The sequence below is a fragment of the Corvus moneduloides genome, chromosome 6, assembly GCF_009650955.1.
Source record: "Corvus moneduloides isolate bCorMon1 chromosome 6, bCorMon1.pri, whole genome shotgun sequence".
In the NCBI taxonomy this organism is placed as follows: domain Eukaryota; kingdom Metazoa; phylum Chordata; class Aves; order Passeriformes; family Corvidae; genus Corvus; species Corvus moneduloides.
The window spans coordinates 33,788,814-33,816,196 of NC_045481.1; the positions used below are offsets into that span (position 1 = coordinate 33,788,814).

At 42.3% G+C, this 27,383-nt stretch overlaps 2 protein-coding genes across 3 annotated transcripts in view; both read left to right on the plus strand.

The window, feature by feature from the left end:
- The first annotated feature begins 2,076 nt into the window (after window positions 1-2,076).
- TMEM229B (transmembrane protein 229B) lies at window positions 2,077-25,828 on the plus strand. The gene is made up of 2 exons (XM_032110708.1): window positions 2,077-2,241; window positions 22,115-25,828. Exon 2 carries the CDS (start codon window positions 22,141-22,143, stop codon window positions 22,642-22,644), a length of 504 nt encoding a protein of 167 aa, XP_031966599.1. The 5' UTR covers window positions 2,077-2,241; window positions 22,115-22,140; the 3' UTR covers window positions 22,645-25,828.
- The window catches only part of RAD51B (RAD51 paralog B), a 424,424-nt gene continuing 399,201 nt past the window's right edge, over window positions 2,161-27,383 (plus strand). For both annotated transcript variants that reach the window (XR_004240589.1, XM_032110706.1), the window contains exon 1: window positions 2,161-2,241. The gene's annotated coding sequence lies outside the window, so the exon portion shown is untranslated. The remainder of the gene's footprint in view (window positions 2,242-27,383) is intronic.

A 27,383-nucleotide genomic window follows, 5' to 3' on the forward strand; every position in this document is an offset into this window, starting at 1 on the left:
TTCTGAATGGCTTAAGCTTTGTATTAATCATGTGAGCCTTAAGGTCAAATCTTCCTCTTCAGCTTTACTGCTCTGCTCACGTGTATTATGACATAGTCTTTACTAATGAAGATTTCTTCAATGAGTGTTTTCCTTCAAATGTAGAAACATTTGTAACCAAAAGTATGGTTTCTCCAGCACTTGGAGTTCAAAGTAAGGAAATACCTTGTGAAAAGGGAACTTCTTACTTCTGGGCTGTGTGCTGTGAGCCAAATCTGAGAGATGATGATACAGCTGAAAACCAGCAGTCTTTAGGGTAGCATGGGGTAGCATTCAGATGGCTGATGAGTTCCTTGGTCTGGCTCCGGGTGAAGCCCCATGGGTGGCCTGAGCACTGGTGCCAGGGAAAGGGATGGATTGAGCAGGACTGTGTTGTCCTAAAGTTAGGTTGGCTTGAAGCCTTTTGTAATGTTAGTGTTTCTGTGTTGAAGGAGTTGGGAATGTGTCGCAGTTGCTTATTTTGTATGATTTTTTTCTCAGTCTTTTACATATCAAATTATAGACAAGTATGTCTGACTATGTAAAAAGCATTCTCAGTATTCTTGTGATTCTAGGAAAATGCCTTTTGAAATTTTATTTGCATATGTCTGATAAATAGCTCAGTAGAAATCTGTGGCAAATATCCAACTGTGGCAAAATGCATATAAGGAAAATAGATTATGTGCAAATAATTTTTAGGAACACTGATGTGACAAAAATTTATACCAACGCTAGACAACAAACAAGTTCTTTCCCAGTCTGATACACAAATATGTAGCTAGTAAAATAGCAAATATTTCTCATGATAAGAGGGACTCCAAAGTAGATGTAAGCTTCAGTGCATAGGCAGAAGGTGCTAGATGTGTCCCAATAATACCCATATTACATTGATTTAATTAGTCGGTTTATGCTATTCATTGCTCCATTAATCTTGTTGGGATTTTTTTTTGGGGGGAGGATTAGTTATTTAATCTGCATTTTTAATTGGAGTGGTTTTGTAGTTCAGTGTCATCTAAATAAAAACAGTGTAGGTTTGTTTTTTGTTTATTAAGGAAAACATGTATCTCAAATTCCTCTTGGATTTTGGTGCTCAGAAATGCTGAGATTCATTAGGATAATGTGAAGAACTCACTTGTTACACAGTCTGACACATAAATGTCCTTGCTTTAATTTCTTCATAGGCAATTAATCCAGAAAAATGCTATGTATAGACAAGCCCTTGGACTGTAAGATCTGTGAGGCTGATTTAAGTAAGGTGTTGGATATTTACGTTTTGAAGCTGTCACCTCAAGGCATGACTTCTGTCAAAATCAGGAATGTGGTATCCTAAATGTCAGCATTTGATGAGGAGAGCGCCAGCTCATGGGTTCCACTTGCTTGGATCATGCAGCTTTGCTGCCTGACCCCAACATGGAAGTGAAAGGCAGTCAGATCACTGGAGTGGGGATGAGAGTTAGTGCCAATGCCTCCAGGAACAGGTGGGGTGCTGGGTGGGTGGCAGTGGCAAGGGTCTGCTTACATGAAGTCCACACTCTGTTCTGGAATGGGAAAGAGAGAAGTAAAGTGTGATGATTGGAGAAGTGAGGACGAGAGGAGGTTGGGGAAGATGAGGCACTGTTAGGAGAGGTAGGATGGGGGTGGAAAGGTATCAGCAGTGAAGCTTACTTAAAAAATTGAGACATTGATGGGGAAAATAGAGGTAAAGCAATTTCTGGCAGACCCTCCAAGGGTTAACTGAGAGCTCAGCTGAGACGGTAGCACTGAACCTTTGGTCACTGACTCCAGTGAAGTTGCTCCGTGTGTTTGCTGTGGCTGAGATCCAGAAGGACAGTGGAGAGCAGAAAGGCTCAGCCTCACCCAAGGAGAGGCAGCTGTCAGGGTGCCACCCTGGGCAAGGGGCAAGTACAGGTGCCGTGTGGGGGCTCTGAAGAAGTCAGGTCTTCCAGGGCCCAAGGTACTGGAGCTAAGCTATCCATACACTTAGCTCGTTCAGTGTTTAAAGCCTCTCTTGTGTTCTGCTGTATTAAAATTAAACTGTACTTCTTTGGTTTAGGAAGGCTGTCTGGTTGCTGTATTAGCTGTTGGTCACACGCACCTGGGCTGACAACGACTGGCATCTGAAACAGCTTGGACTTGCTGGAGGCAACCTAGTCTACCTGTGGATGCTGTGAGCTAGGAGCTGGCCAAAAAGTGGGAGATCTCCAGGATCCCTCCCCAGAAAAGGTAAGGTCTGGAGGGTAAAACTGGTGGGACTGCACTCAGACCAGAAAAACAGAACAGTTCTCTGAGTACAGAGCTGACTGCGTTGTAGATGGGACCTTTGAAATTTACATATGTAGACTGCAAAGTTATTTCTGTTGGTTTAAACCTCAAGTTGTTTTCTGGAGGCGTAAGATCGCCGTTTGCACACATCACCCTTGATTTCTGTCTGCTGTGAGTCACATCATTCTGATTGCTTGTAATCTATACAGCCAAACTTTTCAGTGTTATTGTCTCTTTGAAACCTCACACTCTGATAGCCTTAGGCAGTTGAAACAATCAGGACAGTGGAGCAGCATCTCTGAGCTAAACCAGAGCAGTAGGTAAAGAGCAGAGGGTTGCTCTCTCCTGTGAAAGCACAGGTGTGAGTTGGATGATGAAGAATCTATTCCTGGCCCTAACAAGCAGTGCAATCTCTGCACCTGATTCATCAGTGTGTTACTGTACTAATCTTTTTAGCCTCGTCTTGCCACTCTCCTGTATGCTGTGGCAATCAGTTACACTTCCACAGAGTGCATGTAAAATGCTATCAATTTGGAAGGGTGATTTATATCCCAGAGCAAAACTTTATATTGATTCTGGTCAGTGAGGTGGATATTGTGGGACCAGAACAATTTCCAGACCCTGCAGCACTTACAACATGCTCTTTGTGTCTGCAGTATGTGGCATGGTTCAGGCTACAGTATTGTTTTCCCTGTTGTGGATCAGCTTTCATGGGTAGGCTGTGCACCGTACTTTATTTCTAACTGGGAACTCACTTTGAATATGTAGATGCTACATGCATAAACTTCAGATACATGTAGCACCATCATCCCTCAGTCTGTCCTGTCTCAGATGTCTCATTACACTCTCCTAGCTGTAGTGCCTAAGAGATCCTGTGTTGGGCTGTTCTGTTGTCCCACTCCTCTGGGTATTCTTGCTCAGAGACCCCTGATACTCTCTGAGACTGGGGAGCAGACCCAGTCAGCTGCTGAAGGAAAGCAGTAGACTTAATTGTGGCAGTGCTAACAGTGTGGATAAGCAGGGTCAGCTCCTGCCTAGAGCTCCAGCTGTGATTTTGCTGCCCATTGTGTAGCTGATTACTGGGCTTCAGTTGATCAACAAGTGTCATCTATTGAGTGGCAAAGTCCAGACTAGTGCTGCAATGTTATGACAAAGCAAGTGTCAGCAGCTTTCCGAGAAGGCAGATGGTGATGGACTGAGCTTTGTATGAGTCCAGACGTTATGTTAGTGATGCAGCAGTGAATATTTCTGAAGAAAGCTGTGTCTGGCAAGTGCTCTGGTATATGGTACTATTGCTGTGAGTAGAGCAAATGCTGCTTCTTGCTATCCTCAAGAACCATCGAATGAAGCGCAGAAGTCTCCTATTACTGTTAAAACAAAATTGAGTGCTGTATGGGCACAAGAAAACATGCATCCATTGGCAGCAGAACAAGACTATGAATTATTCATTCCTCCGCCTCCTGTAGGTTCCATCCACTCAGGCTATTCAGTATGCTGTCTGCTGGAGATGCAGACAGATCTGCTTTCAAAGCCATGGGGACAAGACCCTGCAGACTGTGATCACCACTCTGTTGAGCTTGTCCTTCATTAAACTGGCTTGGGCATTGTTGTGATATCCTTGAAGACGTAGAAGTAATCTCTCATCATCCCGTGGGCTGTAGAAATGATGGTCTTCTTAAAGCAAAAGTTCAGCCTTTGTTGTAATGTGCCCTACTCCATTTTGAGAACACTTCAAATGTTCTTAAAGAGCTTCTTGGAAAGGAAGGGAATGTTACTTCAGTCAAAACAAGACATCGTATCTTGTGTTCAGACCAGTTTTCAGCTTCTCATTATGTCAGCCAGCTGGATGTGCCCTAGAGTGAGTCACCTTTGAAGTTGTCCTAGTCCAGAAGCTGAAGGAAACTGTGGAGGCTAAGATAAAATCCCAGACTGCGTTTGAAAAGTCCTCACTAAAAAAAGTGGTGGAAGCATGCTGAGAGGGATGACTGTCCGGCTGGGTTGAGAGGTTGGGTAGGTTTCACAAAGAGAGCTGTCAAGGAAGAAATGGTTGCTTCTGAAGAAGGTAAAATGTGTTTGTCATCCTATGGTCTTGACCAAAGTGAAAAGGTGATAAACTGGAAGCATACCTTTTCTTTGTTTGTTTTTAATCAGTGAAAGAAGTAGACAAACAGAGCAGGCAATGGATTTGTGGTTTCCATAGTGATGTAGCTGTGGAAGCTTTTGTGTGGCTGAGCTTTGCCCTCACTGCAATCACACTTGAAGGCTATGACTGTTCAGTTTTCCTGCCAGGGAAATTAAGTATGTATCAAACATGACACTGGCTGAAAATGCAGCTGCATGTTCATGAATGGTTGCTATGTTACCTGAATATGTGGATGCTTATTTCTCCTTTATCTGTTGTTCTGCACTGAAACAGTGCATCAAACAATATTGATACCACAGTTCTTGCTGCACCAGGCAGTGATGTATTGACCTCTGTCCTTTGCTTTCTGTCATCTGTATATACACACACATCCCACAATACTGGTGCCTGTGACTCTGCAGACACATTGATTTCAAACATCCACTGGTCAGGAAACATGCTTAACTCTTTTGGGGCATGCTAACTGATCAAGCACCACCCCATGAAACTTGACAGGTGTACTTCATGTGGTTCATAGCTATCAAGTCACTTGTCCCTATATCTGACATTAAATCATGCTTTGTTTTAATGGGCATTTTGAGAGTGTTTTAATAGTCAAAATACATGATCCTTGGGGAATTTTTGCATGTGGAGAGAGCTGTTTCTGACTGTGAATGGTTGATTAATTCTGGCTTTCAAAACAAGTTGGAGGGGAATTTTTCAGCATCTCAGTGATGAGATTACCGGTGGATCCTAGAGGCAGGGGAAGGAAAATGCTCAGTGTGAATGCTGCGTGCACAGATCAGGCAGTTATGCACATACTAGTTCTGCACACACACTTGCATTTTCCAGTCTTCATGGTTCACAGGCATTTGTGAACCATTCTTTTTCACTTGTACTGCTGCTGGATGCTTTCTTGCTGTCTCCCTGAATAAATCTTCTTTACCTTCAGCATTTGTTTTGCTTGTCTAATGGATGTAATGGGTCATCTGTTCCCTTTATAGAAAGGAATGTTAATTATTTTCAGAAGGCTAATTAGGTTGCTAATGAGAAACTGTACTGCAGAAATATTTACTTTAATTACTCAATCTTAAGTGCTGTACAGAGAAGCTTATTGAATGTGCTGTTAAGTACAAATGCTTGTATCTGGCTTAGAGATGGACCTTCAGGCACCCTGAAAGAAATATTTTGGTAAACTTGGGAATCCATGTGGTACAGATGACTGAGCAAATGAGACTGGTGCTAAGAGCTGCCTAGTTGTGCAGCCTTTTTGACTGCACCTCAGTTTGCCACTTCTGCAAGTGACTGGATGCAGTTGCTCTTTCTATTTCCGTTTTGCCTGTTGACTTTTGTCAGTATAGGTAACTGTTTGTGCTACCTGCCAGTCCAATCTATAATTAGATGCAGCCCTCACACCAATAGTTCAGTCTAATCAGCCAGATGGCAGTCAGGGAGGGGCACAGAGAGGTGGAGTGACGTGTCCAAGGTCATATTGCAGATCGTGGCAAACCTAGTAATAAAGCAGAGGTTTCATCAGTCCTGTGTCAGTTCACTGCACTGTTTGCCCCTTGTGCCTCTCCTAGGGCTAGCACAGCTCATTACAAGACTTGCATCAGTTTGCATATTGCTTCATGAGGCAGCAGAGCTGCTCAACAACCCCATCCATGTAGCCACCTTGGCACTGACTTAGGAAAGTCCTTTTCTTGCTTCTACTTGCTTCACTTCCTTGTTGTAGTGATACCGAAATCAGCCAGAAAATAAACTTTCTAATACAATTTGAAGTATTAGAGAGCAGGCATTCTTTATTACAGTGCTGGACACTTTCAGAGGATATCTCCTCTAATCGAATGTGTGTCATGAAACTTTACAACAGGGTATTTATTCCATCATGATTATACACATTCATTACAATGTACTTCCTAACTAATACAGAAACATTACTTTCCCTAGAACTAATTTGCATTCATCTGCCTCCAACTGGAAGTCCTTTTATGGTCCTGGAGGGTCATCTAAAGGGGTCTCTGGTGGTTGTACTTACTGAGTGCCCCAATATGACAGGTGACCATTCCTTGAACTTTTCTTTGGGCATGCATGTTGCTTCTTGTTACATAACTTGCCAAAACCCCCACTATATTCCTAATTTTCTGTTTATCCACTGGTTCCAGCTACATTTATCATCCTGTGTGCATACTTTTGCATTCTTTTATCTTTTTTTGATAGTTAGTCTTTTAAGCTCTATCTAGCAACTTCAGGGGAACTGAAAATTTTTATTCTTTGTGTTATCTATCAGTCTCAATGCCTTTTAGAATTGCTTTGGAAGAACTACTGTAGTCTAGTTGATATTTTAGTTTTAGTACTCCCAGGATGAAAGTTGGAGTGGATTGCTAATGTCCCCTGCTTTTTGACTGCTGAGCCTTCATGCAGCTCTGTAGAAGAGCTTCACTTTTTTTCAGCATCCTCTGATACCCAGTCTGCTTGTAGCCAGACTCTTGGAACTTTTTACATGCTGTGGCTCTACCAGGGAAAATGTGAGGGCAGGCTGCTGTATGGGGGCTGCTTCCACGCATAAGATGCTCCTTATTCTTTTATATACTGGTCATTGTAAACTCAGCAGGAGAAGGAAGGAAGATCTGTCAATGTTGTGGATGCAGTGCAAAACTTTGCATCTGGTACTGTGCTGCCAGAGTGTCTGAGTGCAGATGACTCAGTAGAGTGACTTAGACATAAGAAATACCCAAGAAAACTACTATCAGCATGGGATGGCAAAAGTCACCCTCCATTTCTTTTCAGGCACAGATGTGTGCTGCTAGAACTTTTATCTATCTGCCACACATGCAGCACTGCCTTGGCTGAGGCACATTCATTTAAAAGTTCACTTTGCATATGTAATATTTAAGTTAACTTTGCATATCTTTCCAGCTGTGGGAACTCTCAGAGACAGTGAAGATACTTAGCTGCAGTGTAATCTAGCTTCTAAGTACAAGCCGATGCAAAACAAGCACACTTGAAAATACTAACACTTGGAACACCTTGGCATTACTATGAACTGTTGTGCAGATAGTGCTGTTTGGTCTTTGTGTAATGTGATGGATTTGTTGTTGCATGTGTCAAGACTAGTAATATTACGGAATGATATTTAGATTGTCTTAGCAGGAGACAAAACCTTACATTCTTACTCATTCTACCAACAGTGTATTGCTTAATAGCTAGTGATTGTCATAGAAGTCCTGGTATGCTGCAGGTTTGTGTACATCTAAAAAGGAATGGACAACTGACCAGAGTGTGTGTCTCCAGGACTGCCAATAGTAGAAGCACAGTTCAGGCACAAAAATGACAACTCTTAAGCATGGACATAAAAATGACAACTCATAAACATGGACAAGACAACATATGGTGCCTCTCTGGTTCTATTTGCTATGGGTTACCTGATGCTCTGTTTGCTGAGCAGATTTTAAAGATGGTTTAAAAAGAATTTAAGGTTTGGGGTTTTTGAAAAGGGTTATTTTTGGTGTCCAGTGTGAACACTATCAAACCATTTTACTTAAAACTGAGGAATTCTTTTCTAGTCTTAACACAAGACAGTTCCCAACACACAGATGAGAACTGACATCTTTGTTCAATTGGTATTTTGCCCAGAGGCATGAGGTGCCTATTGTTGCCCAGAAGGAAAGCAAGATAAAGAAAAAATCTTGTTTGATAAGACCTGAAACTACCCTATGTAACCTCAAGTATTTCACCAAGGTGAATAAATCAGTGTTGTACATGCTTTAAGCACCTTTAAGTACGTACTGGAAAGATGCAGGAAAGATAGCATCAGGAATGATCAATTCCACTTTCGTCTACAGAATGTGCCCATCTCTAGGTACCTTCACAGGCTCTAGTAACTACAAATGGGAGCCTGTACGGAAGTGAAGCTTGTAAGGTACCTTGGATAAGTGCCTGAAATTCGTGAATTAATTTGGGCCGTTGTATGCATGCGTGTATGAAATGTTTATATGAAATTCAAAATCTAGTAAAACCATGTCATGCAAATAATTAATTTGTTAGAATGGTATCATGTTGTAGTAATAGTGTAAGGCAGATTACTGGAGGCAAAAACCAAACAAGTCAGAAGTGCATTTCAGTCAGTGGGAGCTCAGTGTCAGCTCAAAAGAGGTATCAGTTCCTCACTGCTTAAATAACAGCTGTGCCTCCTAAAATAACAACCAGTTGTTTAGAGGGTATCTTTAAACTTTTCTTGAGATGGTAGAATGAAAGCTGAAAAAATCAGTTGAGTATAAAGGGCACCACAAATGAAGATCTGGGCAGAAAACAGTGTGACCCTGGGAAAGCCCTGCCAATTTGGGAACTCTGTGCCCAATCATTAATGGGCCAGGACACTCTTGTGTGACTCAAGACAGCCAGCGCAGCTTCACCAAGGGCAAATCCTGCCTGATAACCCAGTAGCCTTCTATGATGGAGTGACTCCATCAGTGGAAGGGTGCAAGCGTCATTTATCTGGACTTCTGTAAAGCCTTTGACAAGGTCTCCCACAACATCCTTCTCTCTAAATTGGTGAGACATGGATTTGATAGGTGGACTGTTCAGTGGATAAGGAATTGTTTGGACTGTTGCATCCAAAGGGTAGTGGTGAATAGCTCAGAGTCCCAATGGACTTCAAGGAACAAATGGTGTTCTTCAGGGGTCTGTACTGAGACCCTCTGTCCTCATAAGACTCTGCTTGGAGTGCTGCATCCAGCTCTGGGGTCCCCAGAACTGGAAGGACATCACCCTGTTGGAATGAATGCAGGGGAAGGCCACCAAGTTGATTAGAGGGCTGGAGCACCTATCCTGTGAAGACAGGCTAAGAGAGCTGGGGTGTTCAGCCTGCACAACAGAAGGTTCTGAGAGGGAAACCTTATAGAACCTTCTAGTACCTAAAGAGGGCTACAAGAGAGCTGGAGAGGGACTTTTTACAAGGGCATGTAGTGATAGTCCAAGGAGTGATGGCTTTAAACTAAAAGAGAGTGAGTTTAGATTGGATATTAGGAAGAAATTATTTACTGTGAGGGGTGGTGAGGCACTGGAATAGGTTGCTCAGAGAATTTTTGGATGCTCCATCCCTGGAAGTGTTCAAGGCCAGGCTGGATGGGGCCCTGAACAACCTGATCCAGAGGAAGGTATCCCTGCCCCTGGCAGGCTGGTTGGAACTGGATGGTCTTTGGGGTCACTCCCAACCCAAATTATTCTGAGATTCTCTTATTCTTGTCTCCCCTCTTTAAATACAAAAGGACAGTTACATGGTGTCTAGGTAAAGCATTAGGTTACAGTTCAATGGAAGGAAGCCAGTTGAATTATCCATCCATTGAAAAGCCTCTACTGTGTTTGGATGAGACCCCTGGTTGGCAGGTTTGCCTCCATGCTGTAGAGGATGACACAGCCGTGGTTGTTTCCTTTTCTGGTTGTGCTTGCCAGGCCCCATGGGGAAACTGAGTCTTTCCAACCAGGTGCAGAGTGCAATAAACTTCCTCTGACAAGTTGATAGAAATGAGTGGAAGCTTGGTACTTGGCAAAAAGAGAAGCTGAGTACAGGAGGTGTTAAGAAAAAAACGAACTGAACCTCATGGCCGGGAAGTTGTGGTCTTACCACTTCCTCTTCCATGTTCCTATCTGATGTAGATGACTCTTCCAGTGTTTCAGCTGAAGGTGTCCTGTGTTTCATAGCATTCAGCTACTAGGCTGCCATGAGACTTCAAAAATAAGCCTCTTCTGGGAACCAGGTGAAGTCTGTTCAGCTCAATACTCCCTTTTCTAAGGAGAGGTGATAGGTTTTACTGAGTCAGCTGATATTGAGAGGGAGGTGGAAGGGGGCCAGTAAATTACAGATCCTCACGCCATCTTTGGGGTTGAAGCTGTTTGAAGTTGAATATCATGTTTCTGTCTCTGATCTGACCAAAGCAGTAAGATCAAAATTACTGAAAACATCATCTGGATCTGCAGGAGCTAATTCTTCCTGGCATGAGCATTTTCTTGTGGAGCCCTGCAGTGGGGAAAGATTGAGCACATCACAACCCCAGCTGGATGGAGACACTGGGCCACCAACTCCTCCTTCTTCACACTTGTGTCTCCACATTTTCCTAAGGCCCCTCCATGATCATCACAAATACTTTTGTAAAGGGAATTCAGGGTCATTGAAAGTTACTGTCTGGATTGTACAGAGAAACATCAGTGCTTTTTTAAAGGAAAGAGAAGCTCTGATAGTGAGAACATGAACTTTCTGCATTATGCATCAACCTGAGTTATCTATTCTGGAAAAAGCATTTTCCAGAGTCAAGTAAAAGAATACTTTGTTATCTTGTCTCTCTTCTGAGATGGCCAATAATCTTGGCCAATTAGTGCCTGTGTTTCAATTACGAGGATGTTTTGTCAATCACTGGGAATTAAATGAATATGTATAAGAAAAGAGCTCTGTGTGTTTTGGAACATTTTCTTTTTTGAAGCATGTAAAACAGAATAAAGACAAATACACCAGCAAGAAAATTGCTGTGTCTTCTGCTGCAGTAGCTGTGTGTGTGGACTCAAATTCAAGTCTTCTTCTATCATTGTGCTTTTACTTTTTGCAACTGTGCCATCTTTCTGCAGCTGAGAGTGGAAAATGTCTTCTGTGCAGATTGACAGTTGAGTGAAGACGTGAGTAGTATTTTTACATCCTTGCTGAGTTTAGGATTAGACTTAGCAGTTCTTAAGGATTTTCTTTTCTAAGGTGGAAGCTTAATTCCTTTTTCAGGTGTTTAGAAGTAGGTGATATTGACATAATGCAGTTACATTCCACAAGTCCTGAAGCAGATGCATGTTAGCTGCTATTCACAAGAGATGGTTTAGAATTTTTCAGAAGGCTGGATGTGTAGATTGGATCTCAGAAAAGGGGTGAATGTGAGTTGGGTCTCAACCATAAACTGATAGATCTGTAAAGCAGTCTGAAGCTATGGTATAGCTTTATTTCATGATCTGGGCTTGCTGTACTATGAAAGGTAAATTCCTGAACTTCAGGCATTTAGAATATTCTGGCGCAGCCCTCTGCACATATGTACAGACTTTTCTGTCTTAAGGAACCCAAGGTTAGGGTTACACTTAGGTTGACTAATAAATACAGGTAGATTTTGAAAATTCTTTCCAGTATTGGAGCAATGAATTTGTTGGTTTTATTGGGGAGACTGTTTAGTATGACATGGTCATTTGGACATGCTGCAGGCACAAAAGGAAATGTGGAAGAAGGGTATAAACATAATATTAAATGGATCTATTTTCAGAGAGGCTCTGTAAAGGCTGAAGTGAGCACACTCTGTGAAGCTGTGATAAATGATTGGCAGGTTGAAGGTATGAATCTAAATCCAATAGTAGTGTTTGTAGCATTTGTAAAAGCTCACCTCAGCACAAAAATGAACACATTCAGAAGAGGCAGTTATGGGAAAAAAATCCATCCCCTTCAAGCAGAGGGGAAAAGAGGACAAATCAGCAAATAAAATAGGACAATATATGAAGGTGTCTCTATATCTTTGTATATCTATACAGCTAGAGGTAGAATTCAAATTTATGTAGACATAGCATGTTGCCTTCATTAAAGCAGGTATCTATGGTCCAGTCCAAACTAGAGAACAGTCCACGTCTGTGATTTGGGAGAGAGGCAATAAGAAGCTCAGAAACAGTAGGAAAAGAACCAAGGTGGCATCAGCTCTAGTCAGGGGAGACACAGGCCATCCTTATGACCCAGCTCCCTGGTTCATGAGCTGGAGTGCATGAAGCTGCAGCTGGAAGCACATGTCTCAGTTGGAAGAACAGTGATGGGAACCACTACTGGAACAGTACCTTCAAAAGCTGACTGGAAAAGGAGGGAACTGTAGAATGCAACAGCAAAAGCTTATGGACCCATGCTGAGCTAAGAAATTAATGTCTGAAGAGCTAAGACCTTCCTTGAATGCCAGGGAGAAATGCCCTGGCAAATACCAGTTCTACATGGGGCCCAAAAGTTGAGTTATTCTTTTTTTTTGAAAGAGCTCCTGAGTGGACAACTTGCCACCTTTCAGAAGATTGAGTTTCAGTCATGTTTCCCTGTGGGAAAACTCTTGTGCTTCCTTCTTGGGACACACAGCACATAATCAAATGAATGACCTGAAGGGGAGTCATAAATAGCTAAATGTTAGAGGTTTATGGAGGATCTCAAGCTTCAGGCTTACAAAAGAGAAAAATGACAGGTGTGCATAAAACATGAAGATGGTGTTTTTGTAATTGTAACTTGAATGCTAAGCTTCCTGATACCTTTAGGAAATAACAGTGCTAAAAATGTCAGCCGTCTTTTGCAAAGATATAAATAGGAACAGAAGTACCCAATACAGTGGGGCGTATGTTTGCTGTATAGGAACTAGGCCCTAAAACCTAAGTTTTTGTTGACTTGTTATTCAGGACAGAGAAATTTGACAAGTCTATGAAGGCAAATTTACCTAAGTGATGCTGAATTGAAATAAATATGAACAATAAAGTACAAAACTCATCACTAATTTATTTGTGCATACAATATCTTTCCACTGCTGATTACATACTTTGCAAGCCAGTGATAGCATGATTAATACCCATGGTATGGTAATTGGTGGGCACTAGTGGGAAAAACTGGGCAACTGCTTAGAGGAGCTCCTTTCCCAGCTGTTGGCATGGTTGTCTACTTGAGGATCTTGTTGAGCATGATGAGGTGGTCAGTAGAATTCTGAGATTTATCCTCTTCTACCCTTCCTTTCCAGGATGTTTCTGCCTCTGATGTCTGTGTGAACTTGAAATTAAGAAGATGAGGTAGATGAAGTAATCTTGGAGGCTCCACAGGGATTCCTGTTGTGAAAAAGCATAATTTAGTACTCTGAGACTGCTCAAGTTTTACACCAGGGATGTTAGGAGGAAACTTGAGGAGTCACAGCCTTGTGAGTAGCAGATAGCACTTAGGAGACCTGATTCTTTGACATCTCAGAAATAGTTCAATATTAGGAAGGAAAAGATTATATATTGAGAAGCAAAAATTATTTGATGTAGAATTACCACCAAGAGATTTCCAAAAGGGGAAAGAGAGAAGGAAACTCTTCATAACAGTCTTGGGCTATGAACCTGAAGGTGCTTAAAAGTGTGCTCTCTCCTGTTTCATCTGACTTTATGCAGTATCTTCTGCTTGCAGGGTTTAACCCTAACTCAGCTTAGACCAAGATGCTGCGTTTCTTTATGAGCTGCAGCAGTTCTGTTCCTTCTAGAAGAAGAGTGACTGTCCAGTTAAACTATCCAGTTACCTACTATCAGTTGAATTCTGGGAATTTTTAAAGGCTTGCGCACCAGTGAAGAGTAATAAAAGGAGAGGGAAACAGTTCTTTACAGTTGTGTATATGCAACAAGAATTTCCATAAACGAAGCAGCTAGTTTTATGAAATGATGCTTTAACCTTTGCCTGTAGGAAATGAGGAGAGACTACTTTGAATCTGTCAATGATACAGATTTAAGTGACTTGGATTGTGTCAGTATGTTAGCAAGCTAGGATTTTAGATATTTCAGCACCTTGGTCATAGTATTTTTCTCTGCCAAGCTTTATTTTCAATGTGAAAAATGTTTGAATGTTTTTGTCTTTTTTTTTTCCAAATCTGGCTTTCATCCATTTCATCCTGATTCTGGCTTATTTCTGAAGACTGTTCAGAAGTGTTGGGCTAAGCATATTTGTTTGTTACTGATACTGACCTTTGTAAGTTGACCAATTTTTTATTGTAGGTTGAAGCAGAATGATTTATTTGCTTTTCATTTTGCTTTGGAAAGATGAGGCATTTGCTAAGAAGAAAAAAACTCTGCCTTTTCCAAAATGAACTGTCTGAATTTCCAAAAAGCTGTAAGAAACCATATAAGATGGGTGACACATGATGTCTTGCCATAATGTTGTCTTCTCTTTTCATGTGTTGGCTGTGTAGTGACAGTGGAAAGGATAAAATCTTGTAAACTCTTGTGTTTCAGGCAGGACAAATTCTCTCTCTCCATTAGTTACTCTGGTTTGGGTTGCTTTTAAGGCATGATATGCATTATGTTCTTCAGTCAGCTAATATCATGTGTTAAGCTTTTGAAACACACATGAATTTTGATTACCACTGTACTTGAATACACAGTTTGATATGAAGGGGCCCAGCTTACAGGAGCTTAAGAGTCAGGCAGTTGCCCATTAGGGAACTATGAGGCCTGCAGTCACAGTGTGTGAACGTGTCACCTTTTGAAAACTGGGTTGTAGGAACTCAGGTCTGCTCTCACTGCAGAGAAAGAAGTCAACTGTCCAGGTTAAGATAATGGTGAATCCAGCAACTAAGCGCCGAAAACTGAAGGATGGCTGATACAGATTCTCAGAGCAGATTGTGCTCCCTGGACATGCCATCTCCTTGGGGACAGACCTTCCGTAATTCTGGCTCCCTCCTCCTCAGTGTTAATGGGAAGCTCTGCCTGCTCCTGTAGGAGAGTTCTGGCTTCAAAGTCTCTGCTTTGTGCTGGAGGCACGTCAGGCACTTGGGCTCTTGCTGGACATTTGCTTGTTTTGAGAACCGTAGTATCAGCAAATGTTGGGAACTCAGGGCATATTTTTTCAAACAGGGAAAGGCAGCAGGTAAGGCTCAAGAGCCTTATACCAACAGGCTTGGAGAAGAACAAGACCTTACCTGAAGGAGATGCTGGGGAGATTTAGGCTTAGTACTTGTAGATGTCAGGTTTGGATTCAGTCATTTCCATAGTGTCTTTCAAGTCTGCTACTTGCATAACTCTTGGGGCTCTTAACTTCTGTCAGGTACAAAGGAAACATTCCTCTTGGTCACTGTAAGTAAAGAGCTACTGCCTTAATTTGTTCTCAAGTTGGAGTGGTCACTCAGGTGGGCTAAGGTGCCTTCACATAAGGTAACATTTCTTGCAATGTGTGCGGCAGGACATGGAAAGTCTCCACTTTCTGCACTTCTACTGCCATTCATGAGATCACCTTAGTCAGAAAGCTATTCTTTAAACAATGTCTTCATATTTTCTCTTTGTCCTCTGAGAAGCCACCCCCCTCTACACTCCTTCCCAAGAAAACCCTACCTTTCTCCTTCCCGTTGTGAAATGGTACGTTCTGGGCAGTCCACACACAGGCATTACCACTAAGAACCACACTTCCCCATCCCTTTGGGTTAGTCTGGTAATTGGATTAATTTAATCTCCTTTTGTCGTCATTCTTTTTGACTGTATCCCAATTCTCTTTGGACCAGATTTGAAAGATAGACAGGGATCAGAGGCTGCCAGCAGGTACAGAGTGAACTGGGCAAGGGAACAAGAAAACAAGGAGTGGCAGGAAAATGATGTGCCTTTTATGGGAAAGGAGCTAGAGACAAAAATGAGGGGAAAACGCAGATAAGAAATAGACTGTGCTTTCTTACCCCACAGTATGTGGAAGGGAGACAGTGTGCATCCTGATGGACGTAGAGTCCAGACAGAGAAGTGGCAAAAACAGATGAGTCAGAAGTGACCAAAATCCCAGGGCTCCAGATCCTTCCTGAGGGCACTGAGAGTCTGTATTTGGAGACGTCTGTGGTATGCTTTTACCTTCATTGCAGGGCTTGATTAATCGATCTGCTGGAGCTCTTCCACACTTCAGTACAGTTGAAATCCTATTTTCTGAGCCACAGTTAATTGAGGCTCTTAGTTACCTGAAGGATGAATATCTCCTCAGAATTATGACTTCAGCACATAAGTACCACTAAGACTTTACTGTATAAATCTTTAAACACTGATGAACTAATGTCTTGGGGCCAAATCTAGTACCTAGTGTTCTGTACACATCTACTGTTCTGTAAACCTTTACTTCTAATGGTGTGTGAGACCTCTCTGACAATGTTGAAGCCAGATTTTCAGCATCTTCATTGAATGTTGTCCATGGTTGCAAAGGTACGCTTGTTAGGTGTTTACTCACAGGGAAAATGCAAAATAAGAATTACACTTAAAGAGGTATTGCTCAAAAATGCATGTCAATTTGCATCAACACGTTCTCATATCTACTGTAATCCTTGCTAAAGCAGAAAGCAGATACACATCTGATTCTCCCATTCTTAAGAAAGAACACAGTAGCTGCAGTGATGTGCCAATGAAAGTAATTAAAAAGTCATGTAGAATGGTTACTTTTACATAAGTACTATTTGGGTAATAAGAATCTGAGGAAGGAGGACATTAGCAGTACAGCTCATGGGCAGGAAGAAGCGAGTGCCCTTCACTTCAGCGTGGTATGCTACTCATGGTCCTGTCGTTTGGAGAGACTGAAGTATCCAATTATGTATATATCTCGGTTGCACTTTTTCAAATTTAAAGAGTAATTATGATATGTAATATAGGGTTATAGATGTATCTAAGGCATTTCTTAGAAATACAAACATGCATGTTATAGAACTAAATATTAGTAAATATTTAAAATATGAATTTATAAAATAATATTGTGCCTTAACTTTTTAACTTGCAGAAATAACTGGGCACTATGAGTAAGAAACATGCTGCAATAGTTCAAGTTCACCTGCGGTGGATCAAGTAGCTGACAGAATTCATAGCCTCAGGACATCACTGAATTAGGCGAATTCTCTCATGGAGGTTTTTGTTTGTTTTTTTCTTTTATTAGCACTTCAGAGTTAATTCAGAGTTTTCTTGATGAAGTCTCATTACACTCATCTAGAGCATCTAAATAATTCTGCTGGATTAAAGGGAATAAAGACAATCTGTGAGATACTTTTTTTTAAGCACAGTCTGGCTTGGTAGCGGGGAAATGGGCAGAAAGCCACTGCAAAGGAGAGCTTTGAAAAAAAATGAGCCAGGCAGTGATCAAGAACTTAATCAGGCATGAATACAACATCCACTGAGGTCTCCCCTGCAGTGCTTGTGTGAGACAAATCTGCCATTATTTCTTGGTCTACCACCAGTCCATATTCTGATCACTTCCCTCTTGCCTGCCAAGGCTGCATCACCTACAAAACCAACTGTGAGTATGGAAGTGCCCCTCTTGCACAGAGGGGTCTCACGTGAAGTGGGGCAGTTTGGGATGTCAGTCCTTTCTCCTTACTTGGCCTGGTGCATCAGTTTTACCTGTATCTTACCTCAACCTAGGGGATTATTAATACCCATTTCAGAGTTGAAATTCTAAAATATTAAAGTGTAATCCTGGTTCTTTCTTGCAGCTGTAAGTCAAAGTCCTGCGCTGATGACAGAATCACAGAATGGGTCAGGTTGAAAGGGACCACAGTGGGTCATCTGGTCCAAACTCCCTGCTCAAGCAGGGTTGACCCAGAGCACATGGCACAGGATTGCATCCAGACGGTTCTTGAGTATCTCCAGTGATGGAGACAGGACAGCCTCTCTGGACAATCTGTTCCAGTGCTCAGTTACCCGCACAGTAAAGAAAGTCATCCTCATATTCAGGTGGAACTTCCTGTTCATCAGTTTCTGCCCATTGCCTCTTTGTCCTTGCATGGAGTTATTCTTCCTCAGGTGTGGGACCCTGCATTTGTCTTTGTTGAATTTCAGACTGTTCTTCTCTGCCCATCTCTCCAACCTGTTGAGATCCTTCTGAAGGGCTGCACAGCTCTAGGGGATATCAGCCACTCCTCCCAGCTTTGTGGCCTCAGTGAACTTGGTGCTGCAACCAGATTTCTGTAGAGAAACTCAGTTCTTCATATACTTTCCCGCTTGTTTCCTTTAGGTGGAGTGGGCTCTTGGCCCCTTCATTGCTAGCAGAGTTATGCAAACGGGCAGGGCAGTCAGGGAAAGGACTTGAGTGTTCCTTGGAGGTCCATGTATGGTTTCCATAGACTTGGCTTTTTTTTCTCAGCAAGCTGGAAAGAAGGTCCTACTAGAGAAAGAAAGAAAGAAAGAAAAATTTTGTGCTGGCCTAGCTCAGGCTTCCTAATAACTTTGTGTTAGAGGAACTATTTCTATTTAACTATTTGAAATGTAATTTGCTGATGATGGAAAGCATTTTCAAAACTTTGAATTTAAAAGTGCCTTATTTTCCCCAAAATAGCACAGTTTGAGCAGCCTCAGTGCAAGCATGGTCATCCATGCGCAGTCTCCATGCATTGTTTGCTCTCTGCTGAGACAATTGCATAGCTGGCAGCTGTGTTTCTGATTTTCAGGAAGCTGCTGCCCATCCCACTGTAAGTACCTCAGTAATGAATGTCATTTGTTTTCCTCAGGAGACTGAATAGCTCTCATACATTCAGAGCCTTTTGGTCAGTATTACTGTCACTCCGTTAAAAGTTTTGCATCACCAAGTTCAATTATCTACTTGAGGCTTTTCACAAATCAGTATTTCTTAACTGAATCCAGTCTTGGCCTTCTGTTTGGATGCTTCTCCTGCTAATGTCACACAACTACTTTTCAGCTTGATTCTTTTATCATGAATTGCTGCCCAATAAAACAACAGTTTTCTGCTTTATGTCCCTCTTGAGACCTTTTTGTGCAGTATTGCTTACCAGACACCAAATAATTTGGTGGGGCTGGGAAATAAGATGCTTGGGAAAAGCTGCAGTTTTAATTGTTTTGTAAATGCTCAAGTGACTTGTAACCATTAAATTGTACAGTCCTCAGCTTGTGCAGTGATGTGCTGTGGCTTGTGATAGCCCCCCTAAATGTATCCTCCATTCCCTTTATGTCTTACTGTGTACTTTTTGTTTTATTTTGGATGAAATATTTTACAGGAGGAGCTGTGATTTGTGGATTTGCTTAGTGCCCAGGACAGTGGAACCAGTTATGTTTGGGCTAGCACAGATTGGCATCTGCCCTGTCTTGGGATGCTCCTAATCAGCAGGAAGTCTGTGAGGACTCTTTCAAGCATATTGTAAGAAGAAGTTTCCATTGAGGTTGGGCCAACTGGGCACAAGACAGTATAGAAGGCAAATATTCAGACAGCGCCATTGCATTGATGTTTGTCTCTTTGCAGTTGTGGTGAAAGCCATTGGATTCAAAAGAACTCAACGGTGGTCTTTGGATTGGGTTAACTTGTGTTGTAGATGTCCCAGACTTGATCTAGATTAATTCAATTATCAGATTTCTAGTGTAGTGACTAAATATTTGGCAAACAGTAAAAAAGAAACAGAAAATAAATAGAGTTCTATTAAGCATGTGGTATAGAACCAGGAAAGAGGAATCTTCATTGCACAGAGGAAATAGTGGGAAGTAGAACAGGACGTGGCTTGTTGGACATGTTTCTATGAGTCTTTGGCTTTTATAGGGAGGTATAAGGCAACGGAAATAATTGGTGAGGGCAACCTTGGAATAAAAATGGAGGGGGAGAGGGAAGGAGCCTCTGTGCATTTGATCCAACTTTGTGAATAGACTTTCAGAATTACAAGGGTGCTCCCAGCTAACAGTTCAAATACATTTAATGTAAAGCTGTAGAGAGAAGTGCAAGGACTAAGGATCACAAATGAAAAAGTTAGAAAGGCTTATAGAAAAGAGAGGAAAACCATACAATCCCTTGGCAACTTAGTAAAATCTTTACAATAATTTTCTTCTCTGGGTAATGATGTTATATATTACAGAAACATCACAGAATATTCTGAGCTGGAAGGGACCCACAAGGATCATCAAGTCCAACACTTAAGTGAATGGCCCATACAGGGATCAAACCCACAACCTTGGCATTATTAGCATCATGCTCTAACAGAGCTAATTACATTATTATTACATTTTACTTTGTTTCAATTATTAAACTCATCTTAACCCATGAGTTTTACTTTTTTTTTCCCCCCTGATTCCCCTTCCCATCCCACTGGAGAGCAGTGAGCAAATGGCTGTCTGGCACTTAGTTGCTAGCTGGGTTTAAACCATGACGCTTTCTTACTGCTTTCTCTTACTACTGTACCTCTGATTTTTGATTTGTTCTTGAAATTATGTCAGAATGGAGTAATGCTATGAGGATTCAGAGTCCTAAGCTTATCAACTGTGTTGGCAAAATAACCAAGTAACATTACATTGACAAACTGTCCTTGTTTTGCAGTGCCCTTACGCATCAGCTTCTTATGGACTGTGGATATACACCTCCTGCGTATTTCTCATGTACCACCTCCTCTGCTGTCTTGCAGGGTTTCTTGGGACTGAATTGTTAGGAGACATGAGGCAATCTCTAGTGATTCTTTAGTCCTCACTATATGCTGTTGACCTTTCTCTGTAGCATGTATTGATGGCTCAGTGTCCTGTGTGAAATGGATTCTGCCATTAGAAAATGGGTCTTTGTTCAAGCACCCAAATCATATGAACTGTCAAGGCTTTGGTTGTGTGTCTCGTTAAGAGAGGTGTGAATAGATCATGGATACAGCTCTGTTCTTTTCACTTTCAATATTCCTCTGTGCATATCTTCTTCATGTTTATTACTATAGTTCCGTTTTTCCTTACAGAAGTTTCTCTTATCTCCTATCAGAATGTCAGTTATACTGCATGTTAATACTTTGTTCAGAGAGGCACTGTGTTTACAGGGTAGGGCAGGAACAGTCTCTTTCCAGATGGCATGGAATGACTGTACATAAGGTTAGTGTGGTCCTTTCCTAGCACATTGCACCACAGAACTGACAAGTGCAGAGTAGGTTAAATAGGGCTTGGTAAGGAGTCTGGAGAAACTCAACTTGAAAGAGTAAGTTTCTAAGAATGAAAGAGGTCAAATTCATCCTGTGGTGTAAATCTGCAAGGCTTCCGTAAAATTATGCTTATAATCACCTTGTGTCATTGACTGTAGCATGGCAGATTTGTGAATCTCTACAGAAAGTGTAAAAGCTAATTGTGCTGAAACAGTTCAGTGATAAGCATATTGTGCCTTTTCAAAACCTCTTCACCAATTTCTTCCTGTATAGACAGAGTTAGTTCTCATTTCCTATTTATCATGACTAACTACCCCTCTCTAGGCTCAGCTGTTCCTTTTTATTTTCCTCCTTTGTGCTTTGCTGTGCTGAAGCCAAATCTGAATGGATTTCAGTGCCTCTCTTGTGCTTTTTGACTTGGTATCAGGAAGTCTGACACCATAAGAAAATTAATTTACAAATTCTAGCCATACAATGGATGAGTTCTTCAACAGGCAAAATAAAAGTTCAGCTGAATAATGAGTGCAAGTTATGGTGTCTCTAAGTGTAAAATCTCTGAATTTTCTCCTGCAGTTCCCTTGCTGCAGCTCCCATCAAAGCTCAGTTTTACACTACAGTAAACATTTTGGGTATAGAGACTGGAAAGACCCAGTTTTACAATGCTGTGTTCATCTAATCTATTCCATAGTAGAATCAGAAAGGTAAGGTACAGTGGTGTTTCTTGAAAAGAGCAAACATGTGATGTGTGCTCCTTGTGGAGTGACTATATTTTTCTACTGACTTGCAACCAGTAAATTCTTTGGCAACCTTGCCCCTGGCAAAGCTTTTGTACTTATCAACTCCCTCCTTATCACCAATATAATACCAGCAGCATCCTATTTTTCAGGCAGAGCAGTATATGTTGTTCAGGCCCATCCTGAGTCATGGAGCCCTGTAAGCTGCCACCTTTCCCCAGGACTTAAAATGTGCTGTGGTAAAAATGAGAGTCACTTCTTTCTCAGATTTATCCTTTGTTACAAGTTTGTGTGTTGCCATCTAGGGGACAAGGACTTGTGACATCCTCATTGACTCCTCTGTCCCTCTCTCTCCCTCTTCCTTTCAGAGTGCTGCTGGGGTGAGTGCAGAAGAATGGCTGCGGCAGAACCCCTGACGGCTTTCTCACGATGGTACCTCTACGCCATCCATGGCTATTTCTGTGAGGTGATGTTCACAGCTGCCTGGGAGTTTGTGGTCAACTTCAACTGGAAGTTCCCAGGTGTTACCAGTGTGTGGGCACTCTTCATCTATGGCACCTCCATCCTCATTGTGGAGAAGATGTATCTGTATCTCAAAGACAAGTGTAACATTTTAGTGCGCTGCTTCATTTACACACTGTGGACATACCTCTGGGAGTTTACCACTGGCCTCATCCTACGCCAGTTCAATGCCTGCCCATGGGACTATTCCCAGTTTGATTTTGACTTCATGGGCCTGATCACCCTGGAGTATGCCATCCCATGGTTTTGTGCTTCTTTCATCATGGAGCAGCTGGTGATCAGAAACACCCTGCGCTTACGATTTGATGAGACTGCTGAGCCGGGGGCCCCCACCGCCCCCGTTGCCTTGGCCAATGGCCACGTGAAGACGGATTGAGCAGTGACTTAGAACCATACTTAGCAATCTGAGAGAGCCTAGACCTCTACCACAGACTGACAGATCTGGCTCTGAGGTACTGCTCCTTGCTGTATGATAAGATTCATAAACCCCATTTTTCTAATGGGGGTGTGCATGGGATATACCAGAAAAAATGGAACCAATAGATTTTCTATGGATTTTACTCTTTGGGCTCCAAGGACCAATATCAGTTACTTGTTAGTTAGGTCGTTTCTGATTTTAACTTATTACTGATGAAAGCAGTCCATTTGCTTACACTTTAAAGTGGAGAAAGAAGAAAAAAAGAAATGCTACATCAGAAACGCATCCAGAAAAACCCCACCTAATCAATGGATGGGCATGGACACGCCAGCTGAGTTAGTGATTGGCTTACTCCATTAGGCAATATTCAGGTGCTTGCTTGCAACCAATACCTCCCGTGGGACCTGAGATGCTGCAGGAAAAAGGAAAATCCATCTGCTGTTGAGAAGTACCTAAGACTGGCAGTCTGCTGGGGAGGTAGATGGTGTTCCCCTCTCCAGGTCCCATTGGCCTCTCCCCAGGTTCTCTGTTGCACCATGAAATAATCTGGTGCTGGACATCTTGCTGAATTTATACAGATCTTGTACTTTTTGAAATCTCAGTCCTGATACTCACTAGAAATTTTTTCCTTTTTTTTCTTCTTTTTTTTGTTTTTCTAATAAAGGCCTTTTTTGCCAAGTGAATTTTACCATAATCTGTGCTATCTGAATCTTGGCAAAAGGCGCAAGAAGTAGTGCAAGTCTTCCCATCTCCTCTGTCCCTCCAAAGCAGATCTTGCCTGGGGGTCTGCTGCACATTCCAGCTCCCATCTCAGCCGTGCAAACCTTGTAGAGACTATACAGCCCACAAGAGTTTTCTGCCTTCCTTTCCAGGGATTCCTCTGTTTCTGGTGATGTCGATGACTTTGCCTGCAGCCCATTGTATTTGAAGGTCAAAACCTTCATGTGGCTAACATGGCATCCACGATTTGGTCCTCTGGCACTGACTCTCATGTTCCTTCAGCACTGGCAGGCCTTGGTTCAGTTCTACCTAGTGTTCTGCTCAGTGTATCAAGTGGATTTGCTTTTTCTTCTCTTTTATTCTGCTTTAAATAACCACAACCATATTGTCATGACAGTAACTGGAGGCAGCAAGAGATATAACATGCTGCCTGATACATTTATTAAAAAAAATATAAAGCAAAACACCCATCTGAAAAGCACGCCCTTCGTCATACTCTGCCTGAATGAGTTAGGGTGTGAGAGCAATTATGGAGAGGTGGAGCAGGAGGGACTGCTGCGGCTTCACTGTAGACCTACCTGCACCAGGGACAGTTTGAAATTTAACCTATTGGGAACACTTATGGAGTACAATGACAGATATGGTGCAGGGAAGGTGTTTGATAGGGGCAGCCACAAGTTTGTAATTCACTCTGTCAAGTCTTGGCCTTTGAAGTTAGCAAGAAACATGGAGCTTCCAGCTGTCAGATGTCTCACTCCTGAACTGAGTTATGGGGAAGGTTTGCCATAGTTGTCCTGTAGGGCCAGATTAATTTTTCTTGTTCTTCCACCAGAGCCAGCAGAGCTGTACCAGGGATAATTTGGCTTGAAATGCAAATCTGTTGTAGGATTCCACTCTTACTTTGGAAATAGTTGGGCCATTTCTGTGTAGGTCCCTTGTCTCTGGTAGGGGGTGCTCAGCTGTGAATCTGCTCCTTGCCCTGGCACAGCCATTCCTGAGAGGAAAAGCACTGCTGGCCCTGTGAGTAGAATTGTTTCTTGGTTCTGCTCTTACAAGGCAGTGTTAATCCCTTTTTGTATCACACAGAGAGCAATTATTTTATTCCTTCCCTTCCCCTTTTCACATGGCATCCATTGCTGGCAATGGACACATGAAAACAATGGTGGCAAGGAGTTAATCAAATCTGCCCTGGGTATGCAATGTATCCCAAATCACTGAGAATACTTAGGTGGGTATTTAGAGTTCCCTTTTTATAGTTCATTTAATTAAAAGAGAACAAACATGGAACAGATAGTTCTTTTGATGCTGCGATGCCAGTGTTATGAAATCAGAGGAACAGTATGTAGTTTATCAGCCGTGTTGGTCTCAGGAGTATAGACCCAGGCAAAATAGTCACCTGAAACTGTACCTGGAGGAAAAAAAAGCTTTGTGTGTGGGATAATGTAGATGAGCTCTACTGAACCAGAACAAGAATTGCAAGGTGCAAATGAGGATTGGGATCCCACCATTTTGGCCCTGGTTATGTCAAGATCATCAAATGCAGTGTCTAAAGCTGGGTTGTCCTCTCACAGCATAGCTTAAATGTGGTGTTGTGCTGTCTCCTACACCACCCCCACATCAAGTAAAGCCCTCAGCTTTACAGAAATATCCTTAGGATCCCTGCTTCCTCCTTAGCTGTTACAAAGCTCTTTGGAAAGGTTAAAAGGAGTTAGTAATGTGGTGTGGAGGACTGGCTGTCCACAGAGCTGACCTGGTGTGCAATAGCAGTCGTGTCTGTTATTGCCTGTACTTTAGAAGGTCCCATATAAATGACACTTTATTTGTGTTTTGCTGAGTTATGTAATATTTAACTGCTAAACTATGGAAGGGTTTCCCAGCAGCGTCTCGTATCCTAGGGCATTATCCTTCTTGCCTGTGTCATTGAAACAGCTGTTGTAGTCTGCTTTCCACTGGTGTCTGATGTGTACCACCCAGCTCTTGCATCTTCATAGAGTGGTAATTTATACCCAGAAGTGCACTTTACTTGCAGCTTGCACACCAGAAACAGAAAAGGACCTGGCAAATTCTTAAATCATTTAATTATGTATAATACCACATACCTAATGCAGCAGGATTAGCCAGACTTCTCCTTTCTGAGCAACATGGCTGCTGTCAGAGCTTTGTCTTTTCTGCAAAATCTCCCTTTTTAATACATGTGATGCTTCTTACAACATCTTGCAGAACTGCCCAGAGCACGTTACCAGGATCTCAGTGGCAGCTCAGTGAGAGCTCGGGAGCTGGACTGAAGTTGAAGAGACATTTACATTAAGAAGAAAAAAAAACGCACAAGGCCTAACATTTGTTTGTATGTGTATCTTCCTCAGTAGATTAAAGTTGCCTGTTTTGAGTTCACCAGCAATAAAAAAACCTTGTGATTTATCTACCTTGTCCTAACTGCAGCAAAGATAGAGTGACCCTGATCTCTGCCTTTCTTTTCCAGGGGGTGGTGGGATATGGACTTCCCAAGGTTCCAGTTTTGCATCTGTTCTCTCGCTTATCTCATGTATAGTCCACCCTAAAGGATCTCAAAGTACGTGATAAATAAATACAGAGTCTGGTCTCCTTCACACAAGAGGCAGTTCAAGCATTACTGTGGTATCTGTTCATAATCCAAAGATCTTGCCAGAAGGGAATGTTTGATCTACAGCAGGACCAGATGGCATTTTGGTCTTTGGTGTTACAATTGAGAGAAATGTGTACATATGTACCAGGTACTATTGTGCCTTTGGTCTGAGTGCATTTTGTAATTAAAGCAGAATAATCCAATCAAGATTTTGCTTGACTAGTCCTGTGACTATAAAAGGTAAAAAAAAGACTTGCAGGGCTTTAGCTGCTTTGAGAATTAGGAAGCAGGTGACTGAAGTCCTGAGTTCAGTAGCACTGCTCTGCTGCTGACTGGTTTTCTTAAACCTGCAAAGAAAGGGGATTTCTTCACTCATGGAAACTTCTGCCCTTTCTGTAAATAAAACGTGAGCCACAACCACGATGTGAACTGAAACCAAATGTTTTTCTATTTTAGTTTATCCTAGGCCCTGAATACATGCAAATATGCCCTGTATTCGGGGGGAGGCGTGCAGACCTGAGCTCTTTTCCTCCACTTCTGCCTGCAAACTGCAGCTGAACCATCTGAGGGGGAGAATACTCTCTTCCCCTTCCTTCCTGCACAATGGCAGCTGCCAAATCCCTCTGTGGTCTATCCCCCGTTGTAGAAAGAAATTTTTCTTCTTATATGGCCCCTTAGCAAACCAGAAGCTGTTAGTAATGTGTGTCACCTCACCCAGCTGCTTTGGCACCTAATGACCACTTTGCATCACAGAGCTGGTGAGAACAGATGAGCATTGTCCTTGTTTGGCAAATGGCCTCCCTTTGAACCTGTCTTCCCTTACTCCTCCTGGAGTGCCCTGAGCCAACTGCTGGGGAAAGGACGTTCCCTTCCTTCCACCTTCTGTCCCAGAGAATGGAGCAAGCTCTGCAGCTGCTCAGGGGCATTGGCACCACTCAAGTTTTTATGCTAACACAGGTCTGTCTCCACTTGGGCAGGGGAACTTTGATTTTTAAGGGCTGTAAGGCTCTGGACTTCAGGCTCATCACAAGCAAGGCTTCCACAGACCTCAGAGTGATTTTGTAGCATGTGGAGTAGCTTACGTCTTCTAGGATGGAAAGGGTTTGCTCCATTAAGGGTTTGACCACTGGGTTTCCTGCTTCGTGAACAAGAGGAAATTTACAGAAGCAGGTGGTGCCCCCAGTATGTGCTCTGCTTTTGGCCCCTGGGCAGCTAGCACAGATGCCAAAGGAAAAGGTGCTGTTTTGACAGAAGTCCTAGGCAGGGGCTGGGCGTGCCCCGGTTAGTTTGTCCAAAGGCACCGCATCTTCAAACACAAAGTTGTGCTTTCCCACTGAAATCTTCACTACTGGTGGAAATGCAAATGTTTGCTTGC

What these genes read in the sequence shown, in the direction of transcription:
- TMEM229B (XM_032110708.1), top strand. Translation starts at nt 22,141, where the DNA reads ATGGCTGCGGCAGAACCCCTGACGGCTTTCTCACGATGGTACCTCTAC.